Here is a 25,557-nt window from a genome sequence, read left to right on the forward strand (position 1 = left end):
ACCCCCTCCCTGCCATACGTGCCCACTTTTCCCTTCGTTCCCTGATCGCAAATGTTGGGCTGACCCATTTGAGAAACACACGGTCGATTTCTGCACCCAGTCTTGTCCATTTCGAGGCGTTGTCCCTCTCATATGACCTTGGTTGCCCACGTGATGTTAATTCCAATCTTCTTTGATTTGTTACGGTACACAACTCACACGGATAAGTACGGGCTCGGTGCTGCAGTGCCAGACTATGGATGCAGAAGTCTCGGGTTCAACCCCCGGTCAATCTTAGAATTTTTATCGGTCACGTCCGGCAGTGGTTGTTGATGTGAAACATGTCGAGATGTACTATCGTTGGAGTCCACGCTAAACTATAGATCCTCCTGTAACTGGCTGAGTAGCACAGTTAGGAGGTCGGAGAAGGCAACGGTTAGGAGCCGACTGGTAAAGTAATTTGGCGTTGAAACCAACGTTGGGGTTGATGACTGTCTTATTCACTTTACTAGGTATATATTTCCCATCTGTATCTCGAGGCGAAAGCTTCTTCGTCGTTGTTTCCAAGGCTTTCTTTAACAATGTGGCGAAGCAAGATCGTTGTCAAACACTACGGTTTCCTTACTACTACAATGTAACGTGTCTTTAGAGTAGAACTATTTCAAGCAAATATCTTTGGACACATAGGATATTTAAATATTCTAGTTTGTTGAGGGTATACGTACATTTGCTTTCACATTTATGAAACACCATTCCTCAAGTGCGATTGCTCCATCAAGTCGTAACGAAAGGCGTTCAGTGAATCTGACAATGACGATGGAGCTTTCATTCAGACATTCAAACCTGGAAATTAAATACAGGCAGATAGCGGGGAGATGTATCTGACGTACTTTCGCCCTTTACCTGTAAGAATCGTCCTCAGCTTCTGACACGACGAAGAAAAACCGTGTGCCTTGTGTAGAGAGCTGACAACGTTGTTTCACTAAAGGTAACCAGGTGTCTTCTTTGGCAGACTGTCGCAGCCCTAATTTCGGGAAACTGCTGTTCTGTAGCTAGAGAATGTTTAGAATGTTTTTCTATATAACGACAAGGTGTCCAACATCTTTGGGAGAAATTAACGCTTCATCAGACATGGGTATCACAAAAACACACGGAGATACCGCAGGATTGTAATAGGAAGAGTACTAACATGGCATGAAGTTGTACGAGCAGTCCAAAGAAAACAGCAAGAATCTAGCCAGTTACTGACAGAGAGAAGTAGAGTTTAACGCTTTGTCGATACCTGTATCGCAACAAATGGAGTAAAAGTTTCGTTGGACTTCAAACCATCCCAGCACTCGTCTTGAAGAAACAACGGAAATCGTAACTCACGATCTTCGGTAAGAAATTAGAACTATCCCCCCACTAGAAAAGGGCTTCAGTTTCCCCTTTTGACGAGATTCAGTTATTATGGCGATGATCTAAACCCTAAAGGGTTAAACTACGGAATTTAATAAATATAAAATTGCCTATAGCTATTGAATCAATGAAGCTTCGACTCGCATTTTCTGGCGTCTTTTTACAAGTTTTTATTAACTCTCGGTCGTTTTTGTGACTATTGAGTTGAAATTTTGTATAAATGTTATCAAAGAGATGGATGCAATTGCAACATTCCGTCTATGCAGAGTTGAGAGGACACGTCCCTGTACGATTTTACTCTAAATCGATATTCTAACATTTTCAGCTCACACAAGTTCCAAAGTTTTTTGGCTCATAGGCGAAAATTCTTCTCGTGTATATAACAGCACCATATCAAATAAGTTTAGGTTATTTTATGAAATCAATAACATTTAAATTACAGCCGAAGATTAAACGCAGTGAAAAAGTGTAAAGTAACCACTACTTATACAGCAGCTATTTTTAGAAAGCAAACGCGTGCCATCACATTTTTTGGATGATTTGCGTTTCATACATATAACAGTTTTGAGTGTTCCAGTATCTCAAAGTACATTTTGTGAACTCATAAACAATAATTGGGATACAGAATATATGAATGCCACGCCCTACCCCGTGCTGGGGTGCCCTACACACTTTGAGAGCTTTGGGTCTACATGATTTGTGAGACACATTTGGACCCAGTCATATCACAAAAGAACAGGGCCAGCAACAAAGCGACAAAACAATTTCTCTCGCCGTTATATGGTATGTGGGGCTTCTGGTCAGTAGTAAACAAACTGGGAAAATACAATTGGTCTACAAAGATATTGGTCATATAAAGCAGATTTAAGCTGACCTCAGTTCGACTGGTAGTTTGAACGCTACAATACTTGACCACGCCTGTTCCTATCGGAGTGCTGTGTCTGCCTCATACTCATTTTTCAGCTCTCATGTTTCAGTCATTACCCGGCCACTTACAAGTGTACTTAAGTTTTATGTGGATTCCAAACGAGAGTGTAACTTTGTACATTGTGCACTGACGAATCATTGCCGGAGGTTAAAGAAACAATAATGCTCCGTACTGACTGGGGATCAAACCATGGACGTTACGAATTATATTCAGGCATTTGCTTTCTGAGCCACCGAACCACACTAATGTCTTAGATTGACACTCGAGCACTTGGAGTCCACACTAAGCCAAACGAAACTAACTGTGGCTACTGAGCAAATTCAAAGCTAAAGACAGTAACAGACAGTTTGAGTAATTCGAGAGCGCCACAAAAATGTTGGCAAACTGGAGCTGGATATTTCAAGAAAGATTACCCTTGAAAACAGTTATATAATTTTTCGTCAAATGACATTGATTGATACATTCAAGATGACCCTGCCGGCTTCATGCTACTACAGTAAGGACAGTGAATTTAAGACGACATTAGTTACAGCAAGCCTGTAGACATGTATGTATTAAGCAGTCATTAATACCACGCTCTGTCTGTCAATGGAGTGAGAAAATCCCTTGACACATGGTATAGTTAGCGTACCCCGTATCCAGCCGATTACAGCTATTCATTTATTTAATCTTCGACATGTTTTCACGCAATTGTCTTTTCCATCCCTTCCGACGCAGTACTAATTTCCATCTCTGATCATCACTTGAGGGCAACACACTCGATACTTTATATTGACATATGATGCCTTAGTAAAATTGTAATGCCTTCGAAAAAAGGCCCCTTTGACTTGTCCTTTATTCCAGTAAGACTATTCCACAGACGTCTTTCCTCTCTTATTCCTCCCTATATCTTTCCATTTCATTTTATTTCCATCCACTTCATTTCTCACATCGTCTTGTAGCAAGACAACCCTATTTTTTCTCTAATTTTCCCATATTTCACATCCACGCAATGCTGCGCTCCATCCATACAATTTAAAACACGTCTTCCTCGGTTTCATGTTAACATTCAGCATCAGCAGGGCAGTTTTTGACAGCAGTTCTTTTCCTCTGCACACTCTGTTTCAGATATACAGGGTGTTCCGAAATTATTCGTTTCTAATTAATACAGGAGGTAAAGAATATCAAACAAATATATTTGGTTGAGGTTGGTTCAAATGGCCCTGAGCACTATGCGACTTCTGAGGTCCTCAGTCCCCTATAACTTAGACCTAACTAACCTAAGGACATCACACATATTCATGCCCGAGGCAGGATTCGAACCTGCGACCGTAGCGGTCGCTCGGCTCCAGACTGTAGCGCCTAGAACCGCACGGCCACTCCAGCCGGCATTTAGTTGAGATCCCTGACGGCAATTTCTTTTGCTAAGGACGATTTACGCAGACGGTAGCGGTAGCATTCACAGGAATTGCTTGGATGTGCAACCACTGGCGTGTACACCGTTGAAGTATTGACTGTTGTGTCCTTTGAAAGAATCCTGGCATGTCCGAAATAGTACCAACAGCGACGTCAATTCTGGCGATGAGGTATTCTTCTGTTCCCCTACGGGTTTCGTACAAAAGCTGCTTCACATGCCACCAGAGGAAGAAATCCAGGCACGTGAGGTCAGCTAACACGGGTGGCCAGACCATAGGACCACCTCGACCGATCCATCGATTCCCGAAGGTGATTCTCCGATGATTCCTCACATCAGTGCCCTGTCGCGCTGGAAGTACGTCCTTCGTCTAACAATCAGATATACATTCAAGTAGTACAGCCAGCCACCTCTACACTGAGCAATTTTGAATGTCAATACACACTTCTAGTCAGCAGCACCACTAATAAGATGTACCGTAACATTACAAGTTGACTTCAGAGACCAACATTTTCCTTATCGAAATACATTTGTTTTGATGTTCTCTAACCCCTGTATTAATTTGAACGAACTGGTTCTGTACACCCTCTACTGAGCTGCATTCCCTTAATGATTTTTAGCGAGTTCGAGTTCTTAGTCCCGCTTTTATTCCTCTTCACGATATTTGTTTTGTTTGTGGTTAAACTACAGTATTTTAAGTATGGAGGTGCACTCCTTTAACTACAGTTCCAGAAAGTCAACTACTTGCCAGAAGGCCTGTGTCATTGGCGGATCTTGTTACTAGTAGGCCTGACTTGCTTCCATCGAGTAATTTTTTTTCAGTTAGGTCCAATTAGAACCTGGGAAAAAATCATCCAGCCAGCTGCGTATTATGTGAATACATAATAATAATAAGCATATAAAAGTGTTACATTAACAGTTATGCTCTTATGCTCTGCTACACACACACACAGACACACACAAAAGCAAGCAACCGCATTTACCCGATTCTGTCCATAGACCTCCCACCCTTTCACAGAACAGTATTGATTTTGATTAATGGTGTGTTGTGGAGCAAGGTTGGTTGCATGGTGCCAAATCTCAAATCAAATAAAAGAAAAAAAGACGATGCCGTTGAGTATGTCTTCGCCAGCTGTATACGCCGGGAAAGCATACATTCACATGTTTTATTTTATTTAACTGTTTAAAAAATGCAATTTGGTACATGGTCACACTCCACAGGCTTATATTTGTAACAGTTTCAATGCGCCTCATTCGTGATTTGATCTGCAACCATCACACATATTTTCGGTTTGCGAATGTAGATTTTCGGCTTCTGCAAATGTAGCACACAGAGACCGCACACATAAAACCGACATCCACGGCACTCGCTTTTCTAGTAACTCTCGTCAAAGGCGTCGTTCTAATTCGGAAAAAAAACTGGTGCATGACTATGTACCTTTTGTGGTATTTCTCCTACTGTAACAGAATCATCCAGGTCTGTCTGTGGACGAAAACTTCTGGCTCAGTAGACGGCACTACAGATTATTTGCACCACCTCTATTCACACTGCCGAAGAAAATATGACCGTGCTTTGTTCTTTACAAAACGAACACAGAGAAAATGTTTTGTCAACGACCCAGTGCAGATGTTTCTCGAATGAACTACATAAGCGGCAGTAGTCTTCAAAATCGTCGAAGATCGGCTGACTCATTGGTGATAAACGGGACATCTGTCTTCTCCTACTTCTGTTTACCTCTGACATTCCTTCCGCGCTGCGACTATGAAATCAAGAATGGAATCTGTAGCTGGGATGTTGAAGGCATTTCCAAGGAATTCTCCTTCGCGAGTGGGCTCTTTAGGCAAGTCTTTTGCGATATCGTTTCTCCTATTAGCGTGTTGCCATTTTATCCATTACAGACTGAGTTGCGCATATGCCTTCTACGTGTGATAGGAGCTATCACGACAAGGGACCAGAGACAGCTACGGGTAGTTGGTGCAGTGCGCCGTCCTTTTGTCCAGCTGTGCTCCCTTGCACCGGCAGCGGAGTCGTGGCAACGCCGCGATCGAATGACAGGCCCCCTAGGGTAGGCGAAGCGGCGCAGCCCTTTCATTTAAATATTTCCTGCGGCGCTCCACTCAAGCTGGGGTGGGGGGGCGGCCGCTGTCCAGGCATCCGAGCCACCAGCCTCGTACAGGCCCGCACCGACCTGTACTACGCGCGTTACGCCAAAATTAATTTGCCCCCTCCTCTCTTCTTCATTGTTCCTGCTCTTACTACAGCCAACCTCTCCGCCTAGTCTGAGTGAATCCGTAATGTCGTCGAAGGAATTCTTCGGACAAAAGCGGAAAACTTCTTCCTGGAAAACCGTTTAAAACCATCGCTGGCCGGCGATCGTAGCAACTGAACGACACTGGCTAGAGTTTTCATGTCTGCAAATAGAAGGTCCGACCGTGCTCTGCTCAGCAAACTACGCATTTGAGAGCTCTTCGTGGTTCAAATGGCTCTGAACACTATGGGACTTAACATCTGTGGTCATCAGTCCCCTAGAACTTAGAACTACTTAAACCTAACTAACCTAAGGACATAACACACATCCATGCCCGAAGCAGGATTCGAACCTGCGACCGTAGCGGTCGCGCGGTTCCGGATTGAGCGCCTAGAACCGCTAGACCACCGCGGCCGGCAGCTCTTCGTGCTGCACCGCAGAGATATCCCGTTGGAGCTCTGATGATGTTTTAACGACATATTTACGGAGCCACTCACTGGAGTGGCAATTATCCGCACGTGGACAAAATCTGGTTGCTACGCTGTACTACAGACACAGACAACTAGTAAGAAACACACGTATGAAGTATCATTTTCTGTCCCCATTCGGACGTGATTAGTAGAGAGACAGATCAACAATCTGTTGAATATCTAGCGGGGTTCACAGTAGGAAAGACTTGCACAGATACCATCAGACGATAGGGATGTGTATTTGAGAAACATAGCTCAAAGTAGTTGCCAGTTATCTTGCCGGACTTCTTTTAAAAAAGAAGTATACGGTTTAGTTTCTCAACTTCCACAGAATTTGGAACACACATAAAAAGAAATAATTAAGCAAATCTTGAGGTGTTCTCGCCCCAAGGAAAAATTTGTGCAGTAGGTATAGGAAGAATTTAAATTACAACAGGAGCCAGACCGGGCTATAGAATGTAAACATACCTAAAGTGTATATTACAAGTAATCCGGGACAGTGTTACAGAAACCAAGAGCATACGTGACTACATGGTAGCTGGTTTTCGTACAACTAGAACGATTGGTGGATGATGTGCATCTTAAGACGAGCAAAATTCTGATATTGCAATACAGTAGTTAAAACAGTGTTCCTACTTAAGTTGAATCTTCTGGATGATGGGAAAGGCAGGGCTAAGGGGAACCTAAAAGATTCACACGTTGATGCAATGTTATAAAACGTCAACTGAAATTTGCATGGCGGGAAGACACTATTTTTAATTAAACTCTACACAGTAGTTACGGGCTTGAAAAGACTTCAGCAAAGCAGCGTTATAACGAGGGGGCGTTTCAAACGAACACAGTGCAGATACCTTATCGGGACCTCCAAAGGCTTTTACGAAGAAGAAAAGCGAAAGAGTGCCCGGACAAAGGAAAAAAAAAACAGTCACTCAGAAAGAGAAAGCCGATGTTGTGGAAGGTGAAGAAGGTTTCACATAATTAATATATGTTTGCCCAGGTCTGCAACAGCACTTTACGTGCATAGAAAGAAAAGGGAATGAGACGCTTCCTATGTCATTAGTGGATTTCATTCAACATGACACTAAAACTGTGACAAAATTTGCATTTGATCATTTTACTTTAGTAACCGGAGACTCTGTTTCAAAGAATGGAGGTCGCAGAAGCGAGGGTAAGGGCCTCGCAAGCTAAACAGCTGTGAAACTGTTATATATGATGCTACAGCGTACTACGAGCATATTGTAAATGCGTGATCTAACAACAACAGGAAATAAGTACGACACATGGAATTTCCTTGGTAGTCCAGTAAGGAAGGAAGAATTTGTCGACTGGGACTGAAAACTAAAGAGGCAACGTCAAACACTATGAAAATTTATTCTCGGCACACAAGATATTGTTGCCACAAATAATTGTAAGACGAATGATGAGCACATGGAGTATGTATCTTGCACTGTTTCTCTGTACAATTACCTCCGTTACTGAGGAACTTCTGACAGTGAGGTACTAGTTTTTGAATAACATTTCACAGAAATCAGCTTCCTGTTACGAAAATTCCATGATGAATGTTTCTTTCTGTTCTTAATACTGACAACAACGGCGGTGCGGTCATGGGAATGACCTTTTCTACTATCAATTGATACCTAGATTCACCATTGTCCAACAAATTCCCAGGCCCTTAACCTAATATTTGCGCGCACCTACGAAACTCTTGATTCACATAAGCTTCATCACTTGGGACGCCAATGTTAGTTCTCGTATTTCAACTAACAAAAATGATCCGCATCCTGAATGTACAATGCAGCAGGCGTTTCGATGCTGCTAGCCTTCATAAATACCTGCAAATATTCTTCTAGTATTCACAGTTACATGAAGCAATACTTCCCGAGTTCACCCGCTAAACTTATTTCCCAGGCGGGAATGGCATATTTGACTACATGCAATCTGAAAAATTATTACTATTTCATCAAAACTGATTGAGTAATCGCCACTTTTGTATTTTCTGTAATTTGTAGAATGTTTCAGTTCTAGGCGCTTCAGTCTGGAACAGCGCGACCGCTACGGTCGCAGGTTCGAATCCCGCCTCGGGCATGGATGTGTGTGATGTGCTTAGGTTAGTTAGTTTTAAGTAGTTCTAAGTTCTAGGGGACTGATGACCTCATATGTTAAGTCCTATAGCGCTCAAAGCCTTTTTTTGCAATGTTTTAGATTCACAGTTCTCAAACAATGGCAAGATTAGACTTGGAAGCAATACTTTCCTAGGGTGAATTTGTTATTCTTCCAGCAGCTTCCGAACTGTCTTAAGTGAAATATAATGGAGACTTTTCATTTTTGGTTTCTGGTAAATGTTGATACCGGATTGTGGACATACTCCATTTCATTTTCTCCTGCTTATGATTTCGTGGAAAATCATCTCCAGAAATATTTACAAATATCAGAAAACCTGCATCTGTTCAGCAGCCCTACTTCCTGACCCATAATTCCGTTAAACATTTCATTACTTTCTATAAAACGTCTGTCAGAGCGTACATTATGTTACAAATAATTTGACTGCTCATTCCACAAGTGATCTTTAATGGCTAGTGACATACAGTAGGTCGTGTAACATTAAAAAGAATGCTTGCCAATATGAGTCGCTTTCTGCTACAAGTGACTTGCAACGGTTAGCTTTTCTAAGATTATTCAGTTTCGGCAGCGTTAAGTCGTTAATACCGACGGGATTTCAAAATGGTGACATACTTTCAAAATAGTTATGTGCCATTTTTGTTAATACAGATAGGTGAGCATTCTGCTGTTTCCGTAACGAACGGTAGTTCTAAAACAAATGCCATGCCCATTCAATTGGCGAGGAACAATGTACTTGGATCAGATTAAGTTACAGAAAAACTGTCAAAATTATCGACTCAATAATGACTACGTACAGTAAAAGCGTCTTCAGCCCAAATATGAACAAATATGCAGAAGCGCCATTGTGTCCCCTACAAGACACTCGGAATGTGTGGTAAAGCAGTTTCATGGAAACTATTAATTTGTCTTACACCAACGAATGTTATAGCCTATCATGCTCACGAGCAGGTTTCTGCTCAACATTCCGACGGAAAAGAGGTTGTAGTCTGATACGTAGAATTTGTAGTTCCATTTAGGAACACTGGTACGCCACTGAACCACACTGTGCAATACACCAACTTTCTGTACATTTCTTCTTAGTTCTACTTTCTTTGGGAAAAACAAGATTCCAAGTCTCTGCTGTATTTTTTCCGTTTTAAGATACTAATAAAAATAAAATAACAGAATTGAAATATAATCATATAAGACAACACTGTTTACATACCATTCAGATATTCCACTACTATCGTACATTTTGTATTAAGGGTCATGTGTCCGATACTGACATGAGTCGCTAAAGGGAGTCCTTTTTATTTAATTCTCTGATGAGCTCTCGCCTGGGTACACTATAGACGGGGAGGGAGGGCCACCCGGAATCATCAGGAGAAACGACTCAATCATTCATCAGAATGGCGTTTTCCTCAGCGCCGCGTACATTATACTTTCATCTGTAACATGTGGTTGATACAGTAAGTGAATGTTCGTTCATACTTGCACCGTTACACGGATAGTTTACGAAGTAACGCCAACAGCTAAACAGTACCTTGTTTTGCCTTATTGAACTAGACTCTTGAGTGACGACGCAAAGACACTTCTCAAGTTTAATATTTTCAAAACTAGTTACTGACATAACGCGACTAAAAACTATTTTTTCTATCATTTTTTAGTCTGATCAGTTAACGACAGTCCTTCTCAGACTACAACACTGTCAATGCCCGGAAAGCTTTCTGAACTAATGTTTCTTCAGTTTCTTGCTTCTAACAACTCGGAATCCGATGCGACAAATGACCAGAACATGTAGTTTGAAACGAAGCAATTAAATACGGTTCACAATTACTGGCGACTGAAATTCTCTCCCAATTAACAATGATATAACATTAGCGACTATGAAGCATCAGATTCATTGTAGCAATATAATATAAAAAAATTAGGAGACTTAAGACTGCAGGATATACGCTAGATTCCGCATTATTTAATATAACTTGGCGTGGAACTCATAACAATAAAATGATAAATTTCTGAACGCGAAAACCCTACTCTAACCTCGAACAAGAAATACAACGACAACAATCTTCTTCACTACGATCATCATATCACAAATTATTAATCAAAATCACATTCATAGGCGATGCCACGGCGTAAATAATTAAAAGGTTTCTGTAGATCTATTATTACTATATCTAAACCAATTTTTTGTCCTTAGGATTACATTACAATAACAGCAGTGACTAAATATATAACCCCACTTTTCTGCAGTGGGAAATGTACTGCCATTTCATTTTTCATTTCTGAATGAACGAATAAGGTTAACTACATACATAGTCTGCTCTATATTTGAGACACTTTAGATTGAGTGTGAAACGGCAAAAACCAAAAGAAAAATAAATAAAATTCTCGTGTTTAATTAATTAACACATATCAAAGTACGCAATAACAGTCTTTCAAGTGACCGTTATGACAGCGGTGTTCCGAACATTGTTCTTATACCAATATTCCGAATAACGATACTCAGTGTTACGTTCTACAGGACAGAAATTCTACAGAGCTCTGTGTTTGGCACAATGTCTAATCTCGACAAAGACGTACAAAAAAAGGAGGGGCAACTAGTCCGCAGTGCCAGAAACGTACCGTAAACCATAGGGAGAAGCTATTTTTTCCAACATGTAACTTTTATTGCCTGACGCACGTAATCGCTTTCTCCTTGGTTAGACACGCTGTTTTCAGAAAATTTAAGACAGCCAATAACATTTCTGGAATGATTCTCGAGCCAGTTCTTTGTCGCTTTTGATCTCCATTTTGGTACTTAGTTTCACTTTTTTTTTTAACTACTGTATACTAGATGGGAGTTTTCTTGAGCGGTAGCGCCCCAATATGTTTAGACTAGACGAATAAAGAATCATAATTAGAAAGAACATACATGTTATTTGACACCTACTGTTTGTGTAATTTATTTGCATCGCTTTGATTTATAATAATCAATGTACGAGTAGTAACTCATGGGAACAATTGTGAAAGTCGACAGATATGTTGAACATTGATCTTTGAAGGAAAAGTACGATTAGAATTTGGCGTCTTGTCGACAACGAGGTCATAAGAGACACAACACAACCTCACAATGGACAATGCATGAGATGGAAATTAACCGCGTCCTTTTCAAAGTAATCATCTCACATTGCTCCTTAATCCGAACTAAGTTAAAACCTGAGTCTAGTTGGCTCGAAAGGGATTTGAACCCTGCTCTTTTCGATCGTGAAATGTATCTTTTCACTTTATCTTAAATATACAAAATTAACCAAAAGATCGTAAGTATACAAATCACTCCTGCACAGTTTCATTACAGCACAAAGAGGAAAATTTGTCGCCCTTATTTACAATTTAAAGTGAAACAACTGCGTCAGACTCACAGTCCGAAACGTGAAAACTAGGCAATGATTCTCTGAGATGATCCTGATGCAGTGTACACTGTCGAAGACAGAAACATAACACGCTTCCTTTACACCATTTTTATGGCCGAGTCGACAGACCTGAAAAAGTTTAGAAGGTTCATAGAAATGTTTCGGTATTTGTTGCAACAGTTTCTTTTCAGTTTCTTGCTGGTGGATGGCAGCAAGACACGTAGACGTAAAAACTAGTTACCAGAAAACGAGAACGTACCGTCGCAGAGTCATGTTTCCGGATATCGCGCTCGGATTGGAATGATAACGTAAGGGAGAGAAGAAGAAGGGCATCCATCCAATGCCGCCTAATCAGCATCCGTGGGTGCTGTAGGAAAGAGAGAAATACCTACATACAAGGTCCACGCAGCGTACGTTAGCTTGTGAAATGCAGATGCTAGGGTGAGGAATCCTTTGCTAGGTGACGGTCAATGTAAAGGAGCGCTTTGATGTTACTTATCTTAAAAATAGCCTTGGCGTCTTGTTTATTATCGTTTAAGAAATTAAAGGTTTATCCACATAGGCATCCCTTAAGTTTCTTCTTATTCGGGGGGTGGGGGGGGGGGGTGGAGGGGGGATCAGAAACAAGTCTGAAAAGCTTGTTAGGGTGTTGCAGGGGAGGTGGTGCTGAGGAATAATTGTTACAAAAATTCGACACGTTGTGCCGTTTACAAGTTATTTAGCGTTTTAGTTAGCCAGTCGTCGCGCTCGCGCAAAATCAAGCAGCCTGCCGGAGACAGAGTCGCCTAACGCGTTCTTCGACTGGTTTTCTCAAACAGAACAAACGCAGTTTTTACTCATGTACCTTAAATTTATCACTTCCGAAAATCGCTCATTTTAACTGGTAATGAGAATTTAATCAAGTGGTAACTCACAGGCCCACAGATGTCTGTGCACTACAGCATTCTTGGCTGACTTCAATCCTCAGTAACAATGAAACGGCGCAACTGTATCGATTTTTTCTCTTAACAATTATTTCTCAGCACAGTCTCTCTGAAACGCCCTTACAAGCTGTTCAGACTGTTCCTGACCACCCTGTACATACATAAAACCTCACATGAAACCGAAACTGTGTGCGCGTGAGCTTCGTGTGGTTAGCGCCTGGAACACAGGCCACACGCACACCACCACCATGGTTCCCACAAAGAGGATGAGAACGGTTTCTTGACGAGGAAGGCATAAGCGACATTTTCTCTCGTAGTCTGTATCGAAAGGAGAAGGACAATAGCCTTCGTCGGGCTGGGGAATGATCAGTCACCGATGGCACTATTTGTACTATGAGCATCGCGAGACATTACAATACTTGATACAATTTCTTGGGCGAAACTATTTAAGCTAAATTTTTGGTTAGAAAAATTCACTTTAATGTTGGAATGTGACTGTAATCGCATCAGAGATATTTGTACAATGCTAATTAGGGTGCTGTAAGAATATCTTGTCAATTATTTAACGTTATATCATATTTACTTCCGATCTATTATATGGTATATTAATGTGGCTGAATGAGAACACACGAAAATCATATTAAGGAAGTAATGAAAAAAGTGTGTTCTTCTGTTCCATCAAAGCGTACGTTGCGTCGACGACCCACTTAGTACGTGAATCTGGGAGGCTAGCCATTTTCAGTTAATTCCAACTAATTTCATTTTAACGTGAAATACAAACTGTATAAGATGCATTACTTACCGGTTTCTATCGTACCCACAAATTTTGAGCTGATTAACAGGATAACCGGCCAATTTCATTATATGGATCAACTATAAACCGATTTCAAAAATTGATTTCCGCTACAAATATTATTCACACCTAAACGATTCTGGGCTATTGCCACTTTTGTCTCATTTTATCAAATGTGCGTTTGAAGGGACACCTGAGAACGCTTTTGCTTCAGTATGTAATAGTGGCATTCGGTGTTTATTTTACTAGAGGTTGAAACTGCTGATCAACACTTTGTGCTATATTCTGAAATTTGACCGGCAGTAAACGCAGTGGGCTGGACCAGCAGTTTTTAAACGAAAAAACTCATCTACATGATGTGTCCCAGAGACATTTTAGCGCAATTTTATTTCTTTTTTTTTTTCTTGCGTATGGATATCTTCATGAAATTTTCCAGTATTTACATATCTTTAACCAAGGTGTACAAATAGCTACACAGTTCACTTTGGTGCTTGAGGCTTGGTGTTACCCTACAATCCTCTTAGAGAATTTCACCAGAAATTAGCGGACTTTTTTTTCAGTCCAGAAGGTACCGCAAACCCGCTGAAATGATTCGTGGTAAAACCAAACACGTTCCCGTGTGCATAAAAGTTTATTCGGGTACATTTACGTTTCGGAGACCATGGCACATTTTTTGCTGACGTTTTTGATATTAGTTCCGGCATAATCATCTCTGAATTTCTCATACTCCGGGATAAGAATGGGTTTTTCTACATAAACACAAAATGCGACTCATTGAAGTTTCTGTACCTGTTACAAGCGCTGGTCAGTGCCTAGCTTTAGTGCGGCACACTTCACGTCGAAGAACTCTTCTAAGCTCATCTGTTACTTCAGTGAGTTCTACGTTTTCTTTGTACAGAAATATCTAATTCAATGATCAGTATAGTAGACACTATTGTGAAAACGAATTTGCCAGCGAGGGAAGTAAAATGGCTAGTGTTCAATAAATAATTAGAAAACGAGGTCGCTACAGGTTTCACTACTTCTTCCGTAAACGTTGTGAAATGAAATTATCGTATCGCATTATGCAGGAAGACCACACCTGGGCTGTGCTTCGGCCTGCTGCAAGTCTTCCATTTGAGCCAGTTCGGTGACTGGAACGTCTTTGTGATGAAAGGTGTTTTCTCTGCAACCTAAATCCTCGAATCCTCCGTCATTAATTAAAGGTTGATATTTGTAGTTCTCTGCGGAACACAAAAATTGGTCGACACGCATGATAGGGTACAATTTTTACACATTGCAGGATTTTCTGTTGAATAGAATGTGCGAAAACAGGTTATCGATGGGTACGAATTTAGCAGCAATTGTTGACACATAGTTGGAGGATCTGGAGGAAGTTATTTATTCGTTCGAATGAAGATCCAATCCCCTGGCGAAGAAAAACTGAGACCCGGTCGTGGATCGAACCCGAGACACCACGATCTAGAAGCAGCGACGAAAACCAGTAGACCACTAACTGTGGGCATATCAGCTGTGAAAGGGCTTACCTACTTAAAATACGAACAACTTTGGTCGGACTATGTTGTGTACGGTGCATATAAGTCTTTGACGGTCTAAAAAAAGATAACGTGCGAGACGGTTGCAGAAAAACTCTAACAAACGTCAGTCAAGTTTCACTCGAACGAAAAAAAAAAAGTTTTACTCGAACGAAAAAAAAATAATAATAATAATAGCTTCCTGAAAATTCTCAAACTGTGTGTCAGCAATTGCTGATAAGTTCATACCCATCAACTTCCATCTTACAGAAAATCTCGCAACGTGCAAAAATCGTACCGTTTCATACGTGTCGACTGATTTGTGCTCCGTGGTATTTCGTGGAGACTGTAAACATCAATCTTAACTGATTGACGATTTAGATCAGAGAGAAGACGCGTTACGTGATCCATGAAGCAGTGCCGCAAGTGCTTTCTCGTTAAGTCATACGGTTAGCCGGGCGGCTGCCGGTACCTTCTGATAAGAAATCTTACTGCCCGTAAACTGTGCTGCTCGTGAGATATATTGCTAACTGCACTCGTCTCCAATAGCCGATCCCTTTGACAAACGAAAAAGTAGCAAACGGTGACCGCTGGGCCTGTAGAGGGCAACGTAATCTATTTGATTATCAATTTCTTGCATTTGCATCGATTCAGCTCCACACCAGTATCTCGGGGCGGGGGGTCAAGGGAGGGAGGAGATGGGGGAAAGGTGTTAAGCTATACATTGACGGATTCCTGAAATGATGAAGACTTCTCAAAAACCAAATGATGTCATAGAAATAGCACGCACTAATTAGTTCATTGCTCCGTGAAGATATACTCGAAATGCTTTCTAGCGATTATAGAAGTGCGTATCACTTGTTAATACTTGCTGCCACTATCCGTGCTTATGACGCGCACAGGATGTCCCGAAATTATTCGTTTATAGTTAATACAGGAGGCAGAGAACATCAAAAAATTTTAAATTAAAAGGAAGGTCAGCGTTAGTCGTAATATGGATGTTTTAGTAATAGCAGAATCGATTTTAGATCACATGGTGGTCATCTTCGGTGCTGTACACAGTAAACTCAGATACTGGTACCAAGTTATTGATAACTTGATATAAGTGTCTGAGTTTAATGTGTACAGCACCGAAGATTATCACTATGTGATCGAAAATCGATTCTGCTATTAATAAAACATCAATATTACGACCAACGCTGACCTTCCTTTTGACTTAACATATATGGTCGTTGCGCACACAGCACTCCATGAAGTCGCCAATCTATCACACAAATATATTTAGTTATGGTAAATACGGTACGTGAAGGCAACATCTGATGCTATGGACGTTGATACAGAAGGTAGTTTAGCATGCTAATTACCGCAGTGACGTTCACATGGAGTACTCCAATGCGCGACCACTGCCCTGTGTGGACGCAGGACATCGTCGTACCACTGATTTTCATGTCCTTTCGTAGATTACTGGCATGTCCGCAACGGTACCAGCAGTGACGGCAGTTCTAGTGACGTCGTCGTCTTCTGATCCCACGACGGTTTCGTACACCGGCTGCTTCATGTGATTCCAGAGAAAGAAACCCAGACGCGTGAGGTCAGCTGACCTGGGTGGCCATGCCACGGGGCCACCTCTGCCGATCCATCGATTCCCGAAGGCGACTCTCACACGATTCCTCACAGCAGTGCTGAAGGGAGGATGCTAAGTTCACCCAACCTGGATATGATGTGACGTCATTATGACGTATATACGCTTTAGTCGATTAACACACCTATCGACTTTTACGAACGTTCGAGATTCTAAACTGTCGTCAGCTTGTGGTTTGTTTTGACACGTGCGATTCTGAAAACAGCGCAGTGTGGCAGCGTATATGTATTTCGCCAAAATAAAAGTAAAAGAGCTGGATATTAATAGAAATATTCCTGACCGTGGCCTTGAAAACACCACGGACAAGACGTTTCGTAAAAAAGTGAAGTCTTCTTATGTCCCGAACAGATTAGATTGTGTGATTGTTGTATTGAATGCTTACGCCGAAAATAATATTTATTTATTATCAACATTTTAGTATGGTTTCATACAATTGGTCTTGTCAGTACGTATTAGATTGTAGCAGCATTCACTCTTGCTGACTTTTTTTCTTAATTTATATAGCTGAAAGAGAACTCGTGCAAGTTTGTTAGCTAAGTAATTTATATGTCCATCCCAAGATAGTCTTTTTATCAAACATAATTCCAAGTAATTTTACACTCGGACCGCAGAGACCTGGACCTTAGTGTCCAGTAATGACTGGTGTGTAGAATGATTGAATTTCGAACTTAAAAAGGAAAATATGGGGCATTGTTGAAGAAAAATCGTCGACCGGAGATGAAATACGAGGGGAAGTGGATTTCTCAATGTAATCTTAACCAAAGGTTAGTGTCTAGTACTGATTGACGTATGAAATGATTGAATGCAGTGTCAAAGCATTCCATGGTGGTATGATAAACCAGACGTGCTGTATATTATGTCATGTATACAACCACAATAGTTTTAGCATGTACCTGGCCATGTCAATGTGGTTTATGTCAGCAGTATAATTTGCTAAGACAAGATTATGCAAAATACGAATTGCATCACAACATGAGCGGATACCTTAAACTATGCATAAGTCTCGTTACTTTTGCTGGATGCAGCTTGCAGAAGATGGCACCAGTAAAGGTCTCTTAGTCAGAGAACCAATGTGTTTGGTCATCATATACTCAGTTCAGCTTTGGAGTCTACTGTTCACAAAAGAATGGCGCAGAGCACAGCGCTACCCTGTCACAACCTCTCGAAAGTTCACAAATGTCGAATAGTCGATATACGGTTTCTATCGTTTTCGATGTAGCATGTATACGTCATAATGACGTCACATCATATCCAAGTCCGGTGAACTTAGCATCCTCCGTGCTGAAATGGGCTGGCGCTCTTGTTGTCACAAGATGGCGATGCTTGCGAATGAGTCTGTGTGTCTCCAAGCGGATCTCTGAGCCATCCATCTGTACATGTGTACACAGAGCAGTTTTGAATGCCAGCACACATTTGTGGTCAGTACTACTAGAACAGCTTATGTTAGCACCACGAACAAAATGTTCCGTAACATTACAAACTGACTTCAGAGACCGTATGTTATTATCGAAATTTATTTGTTTTCATGTTCTCAATCTCCTATATTAATCTGAAAATAGTTTGGGAACACCCTGTATTTCTACAAAGAAGTTTACAACTTTTCAACTGATTCTTCATTGTGGTAATTTACTTGTCAGTTTCTCTCTTTTTATCCAGTTCCTTGTAGATTCTGTCAGAGAAAATATCATTGGAAACTAATGATTAAATTACCCTCCTTGAAAAAATGAAATAAAACAGAACTGGCAATTCTAAGGTGTTGTAAATGATGGTGGACTAGTGGATGCTTTACGATCGAAGGGTTCGAAGTTTTCCATAAGGGATAAAAGCGACGATTTAAAGCGACGATTTAATTACATCTGAAGCACCGTACTGTCGAGTGTTGGTACCCCATCTCTGGACACTAATACGACAAAAAAAGAACCACATCAGACAACTGTGACCGAGCGGTTCTAGGCGCTTCAGTCCGGAACCGCGCTGCTGCTACGGTCGCAGGTTCGAATCCTGCCTCGGGCATGGATATGTGTGATGTCCTTAGGTTAATTAGGTCAAAGTAGTTCTAAGTCTAGGGCACTGATGACCTCAGATGTTAAGTCCCATAGAGCTTAGAGCCATTTGAACCATTTTGAACATTCACAGAAAATTATAATTTTATGGCATCCAAAACTGGGAGTATTAAATATGTCAGCGCTAAAGCAGCTGGTTGCAGGTAAGTTGTTATACATTTGAAACATGGATGGAGTTTCGTTATACGCAATTCCTTTTATTTCTTCAGACCTAAATATCGATGTATTGACTGAGAAATAGACTCACTGTTCGAAAGAATTCAGGCAAAACTAAGTAAGGACCTACGGTAAACAGTCAATATATAGGTTACCAAATTTATTTCATTATCTTGCATCAGTTTCAGCTGTTTCCAATCTCACGTGGAAAGATGCACATTTAGTTATCTCACATGAAGCGAATGTCCATCCTGATATTTCCTCAACACACGCATAATCTTCTTACTTTTCATAACTGTGGCTCTCGATATATTAGTTCACTGCATTGTAAACAGTTTCGATGTTTCTTTCACGTGACTTTACGATACAATGACACGTGACAGGACCAGGAAATCAATCGATATTTTAGCTTATAGGATGGATAGAATTTTGTTATAGATTGCGTTCGTTTATGCACAGTATCACACCTATAACATTCAATTGCGCTACATTATGAAAAATGCATTTGCTTGAGTTCCAGAATATACCACAAGAACCTATTCTTAGTATGTGGGAAAAGGAGCAAAAGGAACATCGCTAACTTAAGACTGCGGCTGCAAAAATAAAGCCGGACCAACCTGCTGTTATTTGAGAAACGCTGTCGGGGTTCCAGCCAAGGGATTTTTATCAGGAGTATACGCTGGCATCGTTTACATTCACATATACTGTTATTTAGTTTATTTATATGAAGAAAACAGAAATGCGGCCGATTTCGATTGTCTGGTAGCCGAGTACTACTACCGTGCTAATTTGATAGCTAGGTCACTGTGCCGAATCACATTTTAACGTAGATAATGAGCCAGGCATCGCACGTGTGAAGAAATGACGTCCTCACCACGGGCGCCTTAAGACTTGCACTTCGCGGCCGAACTTCCCCGGATGGGGCCTCCCGGCCAACGATGCCGTACGCTCATTCCCATTTTGAGAAACATATTCTGTCTCTAAATCATAATGCTCTTTTACTTCCTTGTGTTGTACTTATAATCAACATCAGTTTCGCAGAATGCCGAATATTTTGTTTTTAAATTGCTTTCCCTTGAATGTGGCGTAGAGGCGCGACTACCAAATGTCTCCCCACGTGGCGATACCAGCTAGATCTTCCATTCGCGGTCCTCTCCTGAGAAATATCCAGGTGGTCACAAGGACGTTGCTCCCAGTTTCTCACCTCCAATTCTTTATGCAATTATGTGACTTGCAATTGCACGCAATGTCTCATGTGATTTTCTGTCGCATTTGGAAGTAGTACTGCTGCTACTGCACTTTTGTTCCTGAGGCTCTAGCCGCTGTTTCGGAAGTAATCACTACAATTTCGACAATATGAATTATAGTTCGGCCCCGGTACGAGCAATTAATATCTCAAAGGCAATTTTTGTATACGGGCTTTCACATTACGCAGGCCGTAAACCTGAACTAAACCAAATCATTTTTACTGCTAAATTACAGCAGTATTCGAAAACGTATCTTTCCACTAACTCAAAAATATCTGCGGAGACGTTCATTACAGAATGTACGTACTTGCTCCCTTTACTGTCCCATTCGTCGATAAAGGCGAAAGAAAAGTGAGCTCGTCTTAGCTCGCGCTCTAATTGTCCTTATCCTTCCACTCTTCACTTTATTTCAAGAACCTCCTTCCAGTGATTCATATGCGATTTTACTACTCATTCTTCCGTACCCTGAACCGCCAGATTTGGTTGTCGCACGTCTATGAATTTCTTTGACCTCTGCGGTCAGTCGTATTCGTCGGATACGCAGCGGCTAGAAATTTGCTGAAGAGCAGGTGGTATAAAGTTGTTCGTAAGGCCTGCAATAACATCATTTTTAAGAGAAATTTTCAACGAGCGCCCATGAAACTAACATTGACTAACAATATGACATAACAGTGTACTCATTCTTGCCGTTTAGTGGTAGGGCTCATACAGGCAATAATGGCGTGGGATATCAGGAAGGTATACTGGTAATTCCATTATGGAATCGGACTGAGAAGTGATGATCAATCAACATTTGGTCCTAAAGTAATAGCAAAGGAACCCCTCGGAGGAACAAGGTTTCTAAACAGATAACTATAGAGTGGTTACGGTGACAAACTGACTTTTCCAAGGAGAACGGCTTTCTCGTGGAAAAACAGGATCCTCTGGAGGTGGTTTGCAAACCCTAAATTTAGGAGCATAAATTCTTGTGCATCAGCCTCGTACACAACTACTAGCTTTTCACTATGCTCTAGTACAATTGCTGCGCGTGTCTGCCATGAGGCCACACTGGTCCCCAGGCGATTTCTGACTTTCGCTGGGTCGATAGAAAACCGCTTAGAGGTACTTCACAAAACTGTCGTAGATCTTCACTAAAGAAAGAATTTCATGTAAAGCAAGTTCAGAAGTGGCCACTAGCTTATTCTCCCTGGCATGAAGTGTCTTGATACGTAGCAGAAAACTGGCACTTAACTGGACATTTTCAAGGGTTTTTCTGGCGTGGGAATAATGCGGTCGCCGTGAACCAATACGCTAAAAATACCGCAAAAATTTCTAAAGAAATATTACGCCGTCTATGGATAGAAACTCGAATCTTGTCACACCAGCAGCGCAAAAAAAAAAAAAAAACATTATTTACGTATTTGCAGCTTACTGCAGGTGATCCTTTTGAATCTTGTGTAGAACAAACTACAATCTTGTGTAGAACAAACTACCAAAATTATTTTGTGGGTGGAAAGTCAAATTTATAATAACATAAATAATACACGAGTTGATCTCTGCAGAATGCATAGCCAGTATACTGCTCAATTTGGTGTGATGTGTGGGCTGCAATAAATTACCGAGAAAAACTCCAATACTTGCTACTGTCTCCTTACATGGGTCACTCTAAAGGTACACAGCCGTCCTCTGCGCCACGCAGTAATTCGCGCGACTGATACATTCCTCGGCCGACAAATTTTTTAAAAAAATGACTTTTTCATTCATGGGCACTACATAAACCACGTGAATACTGAACATGAAACTCTACGAAAGACGAAAATATACTTTTCATGGGCTGTCTCCCACATTATACGATATTGCTCTGTGCAATATCAGAGCATTTCAGTAGCTGCCACAACAATGAAAATTAGAACTGTGTCACCCGACGACAATAAGAAAATTAGACCCGGAGTACTACCTCAGCTGGACTAGTATTAAGATGAAGACGTTGCTGGATTCGTCGTTTTCTGCCTAGAGAAAACAAATAGAATTTTGAGTGACCAACGGAAATTTGATATCCGCTACTCCTGGGTACTAACAAAGTGTTTGACGCCGCAGCGCTAGATGCGTAGGCCTAATTGACATTTTTAACAGCCACCATAAAAGAGGCAGCCATTAAACGATGTTTGTATGTACTGCATTAGGACGTCTCGGGGATTTAGAAGCTTAACAATATCTGCATCGAATCAGTTCCACAGGCCTTTTACGTAAATTATTCTTGAATAACCGCCTCATGTTTCGTAGAGTTCCCAAAAGTCGAAGACGTAATATGAAGCACAATTGTGTTCTTTCTTCTTTTTTGTTCACTCAGAGGCACTTGGGAAAAAAATGACGAAAGCTGTAAGGATGAAATATGATGATAAGCACTCCATCAGGGACTAGATGATTAATGCAAACGGAAAGCATCGATTCACCGCTAGGATACAAACAAGTTTCAGTCCGCCATCGCAAGAGATGGTTAATAAAAAAAAAAAAAAAAAAAAAAAAAACACTTGTATAACCAAGGCTAGAGTACTGCTCTTATGTTGATACCCATGTGAGGACGGTTTCACATGGAAATTGAGCGCTTGCAGAGAAAGGTATCACGGAGGACCGCAGGCTTATCTGACGCGTTGTTCAGTGTAACAGGTATACTCCAAAAACTGATCTCACACACCTGATAGCTTTTACAAAGTCCTAGACATAATTTCCGGGGTGAAATATACGAGAATAACACTCTCGTTAGAGTTTAAAAACTAGCAACATGGGCTTGTGACGAGTCAATAGCTTTCATCGGTCACAAAATAGAACTCACTTACTGTTTTCGCATCTCGCGAGTATAAACTTCAGTATTTCTTAGATGTTATTCACAGCATCGGACGTGTGCCTCACAGTAGGTTATGTAAATGTTTTTCTTTGACACCATCTACGTGAGAAAACGCGACCTGTTGCTTTAAAACGTTTATCGACAAAAATCCTTCAACATCGCAAATATTCATTATTGATTAACGGTTTCGGCTCACTGACAAGCAGAACTAAATTACAGAAAATTACAAATAAAAAGTGAATATATTTTTGCTTATTTCTGTCATGCTTTTTAATATTTTTCCCGTTATGTCTACATGATTTTTTATTTAACAAGGTCGAAGTGTAATGATTGCAAACTGTAAATCTTATACGAAAAAATATAGTCATCTGAAGATGGTATTTCTGCCTAAAACCAGTTACAACTGGGATATGACCTGCATTACATTGTCAAAAGCTTCGATGAACCTTTTAAAAAATTTGAGACCACGCATCGATTTTTTTTTTAAATGTAAAAGTACCTCTGTGCAGTCACAGGTTTCGTAAAAAGTCTTTTATAACAACTTCGACAAGGGCTTATTCTAGCGTAAGCGGGCCTAATAAATAAATTCTATAAAATCGTGGCTTTAGGCAAGTTTCTTCGGCATACATACAGGAACGGGCCTTCGTGAACAGAACTGGAGAGAATATTATAGGGCAGTGCCTTTTTCTTGTAATATTGAAAATATAAAACGAGGTTCCCGGACCGTGAACTTCCGGTGGGCGGTTTTTCGGAATTTAAACGTCTTAAAACGTTGTTTTAACGCTGTTTTCTCGTCAGAGGTACCGGTACGTGCCATCACAAATCAAGCACTGGACCATAGAGCAATAAAAAATAACTTCTGCCAAGATATGGAAAGTCGTTAGGTATATCACTACTAACGGTAGCGCACATCGAGAACTGCAGTTGGGGAATCGAAGAGGAGGCGTCGCCGGTGGTGGGTGATTACCTGCAGTCCGAGGTACTCGAGGGCGAGGTTGCCGTCGGCGTTGTCGCGGTTGAGGCCGGCGAGGTAGGAGATACCCTGGTCGGAGATGTGCCAGCACGAGCGCAGGTTCAGCCTGCGCAGGCGGCGGAGGCCCCACGCGATCAGCAGCAGGCCGGTGTTGGTGACGTTGCAGCAGCCGCCCAGCTCGAGCGACTCGAGGTTCTTTAGGTACTGCGCGATGCGGCCCAGGCTGGTGTCCGTCACCTGCTTGCACAGCGACAGGTCGAGGTGCGTCAGCGACGGCACCTCGGCCACGAACGCGTGCGACAGGCCGATGTCGGTGACGTTGTAGCAGCCGGACAGGTTGAGCGACTCGATGTTGGGTACGCCCTGCACCACGTCGCGCAGGCTGCGCCGCAGCGACAGCACCTGCACGCGCCGGATGCCGCGGCGCACCAGGCTGGCGAACAGCGACGGGTTGGCGCGCCGCAGGTGCAGCTTCGCTTCGACGCCGCGCCACACCGACTTGTGGTACGCCGCGTCGCGCCAAGACGTGCACACCTGCGCCGCGCGGCCCTTGTCGCGCACGTCCAGGTAGCCGAAGATCAGCGCCAGGATCTCGGGGTACAGGCACGACACGTGCGTCTGGCTGCCGTCCGGCGCGCCCGCCACCTCCTGCTGCGCGTGCTGCTGCTGCTGCGACTGCTGGTGGTGGTGGTGATGGTGGTGGTGGTGGTGGTGGCCGTGGTGCGACGACGAGGACGACGACGACGGCGGCGCCGCCTTGGAGTGCTTGCCCAGGTGCGCCGACACCTCGGCCGACAGCGCGTGGTGCGCGGCGGACGGCACGCTCTCGAGGTGCGGCTGGTGCAGGAAGGCGGCCGCCGAGTACGGGTGGAACTGCAGGTGGTGCCGCGCGCTTCGGTGCACCACCAGCTGCGGCGGCAGCTCCGTCAGGAACAGGTGGCCCTCGTCGGTCATCATAGCTGCGCGGCGGTCGTGCTCCCGGGCGGCCCCACTGGCTACGACGCGCGAGTCGACTGGACCGCACTACTACACCGACCTCCTACCGCACTGCCGCACGGCATAGCTCGCACTGACGGCGCTCTTGCCGTCGCGCGCGACACTGGCCGCGCTTGCCGGGCACGCCGCCACGCGGCGCTCGCGTCGCCGCTTCTCCCCACCACGACGCCGCCCGGCCAAACATTTTTTCCCGCTCCCCACTCGGGACTGCGTCCGAGCGGCAAACATTGCACGCCATTGGCTGGAGGTAGTCACGTGACGTGACGCCGCTGTATCGATTCGGAGGCTCACTGCGGGCGGCATTTTTAAGTTTGGCCGTTTTCCCCTCGCAGGCTCGGCAAGCGAACGATCGCGTTGGCGGGCGTCCCCCGTCCCCACCACGGGCAGCGCCGGTGGGCGGGACTATCAGCTGACTGGCAGGGGTATCGACCAACCGATATCTCGCACGCCGCCGGCGATAATATCGAGTGCACCTTTTTTCTCAAAAATTTTCGAGGATTCGGCGTGCGTTATA

At 42.6% G+C, this 25,557-nt stretch overlaps 1 protein-coding gene across 1 annotated transcript in view; it reads right to left on the reverse strand.

Annotated features, from left to right (window-relative positions):
- LOC126190940 (F-box/LRR-repeat protein 14) overlaps positions 1-25,105 on the reverse strand; it is a 59,991-nt gene extending 34,886 nt beyond the window's left edge. Inside the window, exon 1 of the mRNA XM_049931582.1 lies at positions 24,042-25,105. Within this exon, the coding sequence (XP_049787539.1) occupies positions 24,042-25,004 (963 nt within the window). The 5' untranslated portion in view covers positions 25,005-25,105. The remainder of the gene's footprint in view (positions 1-24,041) is intronic.
- Between the last annotated feature and the right edge of the window lie 452 nt (positions 25,106-25,557).

This window comes from Schistocerca cancellata, chromosome 6 (assembly GCF_023864275.1).
Source record: "Schistocerca cancellata isolate TAMUIC-IGC-003103 chromosome 6, iqSchCanc2.1, whole genome shotgun sequence".
NCBI classification, from domain to species: Eukaryota; Metazoa; Arthropoda; class Insecta; order Orthoptera; family Acrididae; genus Schistocerca; species Schistocerca cancellata.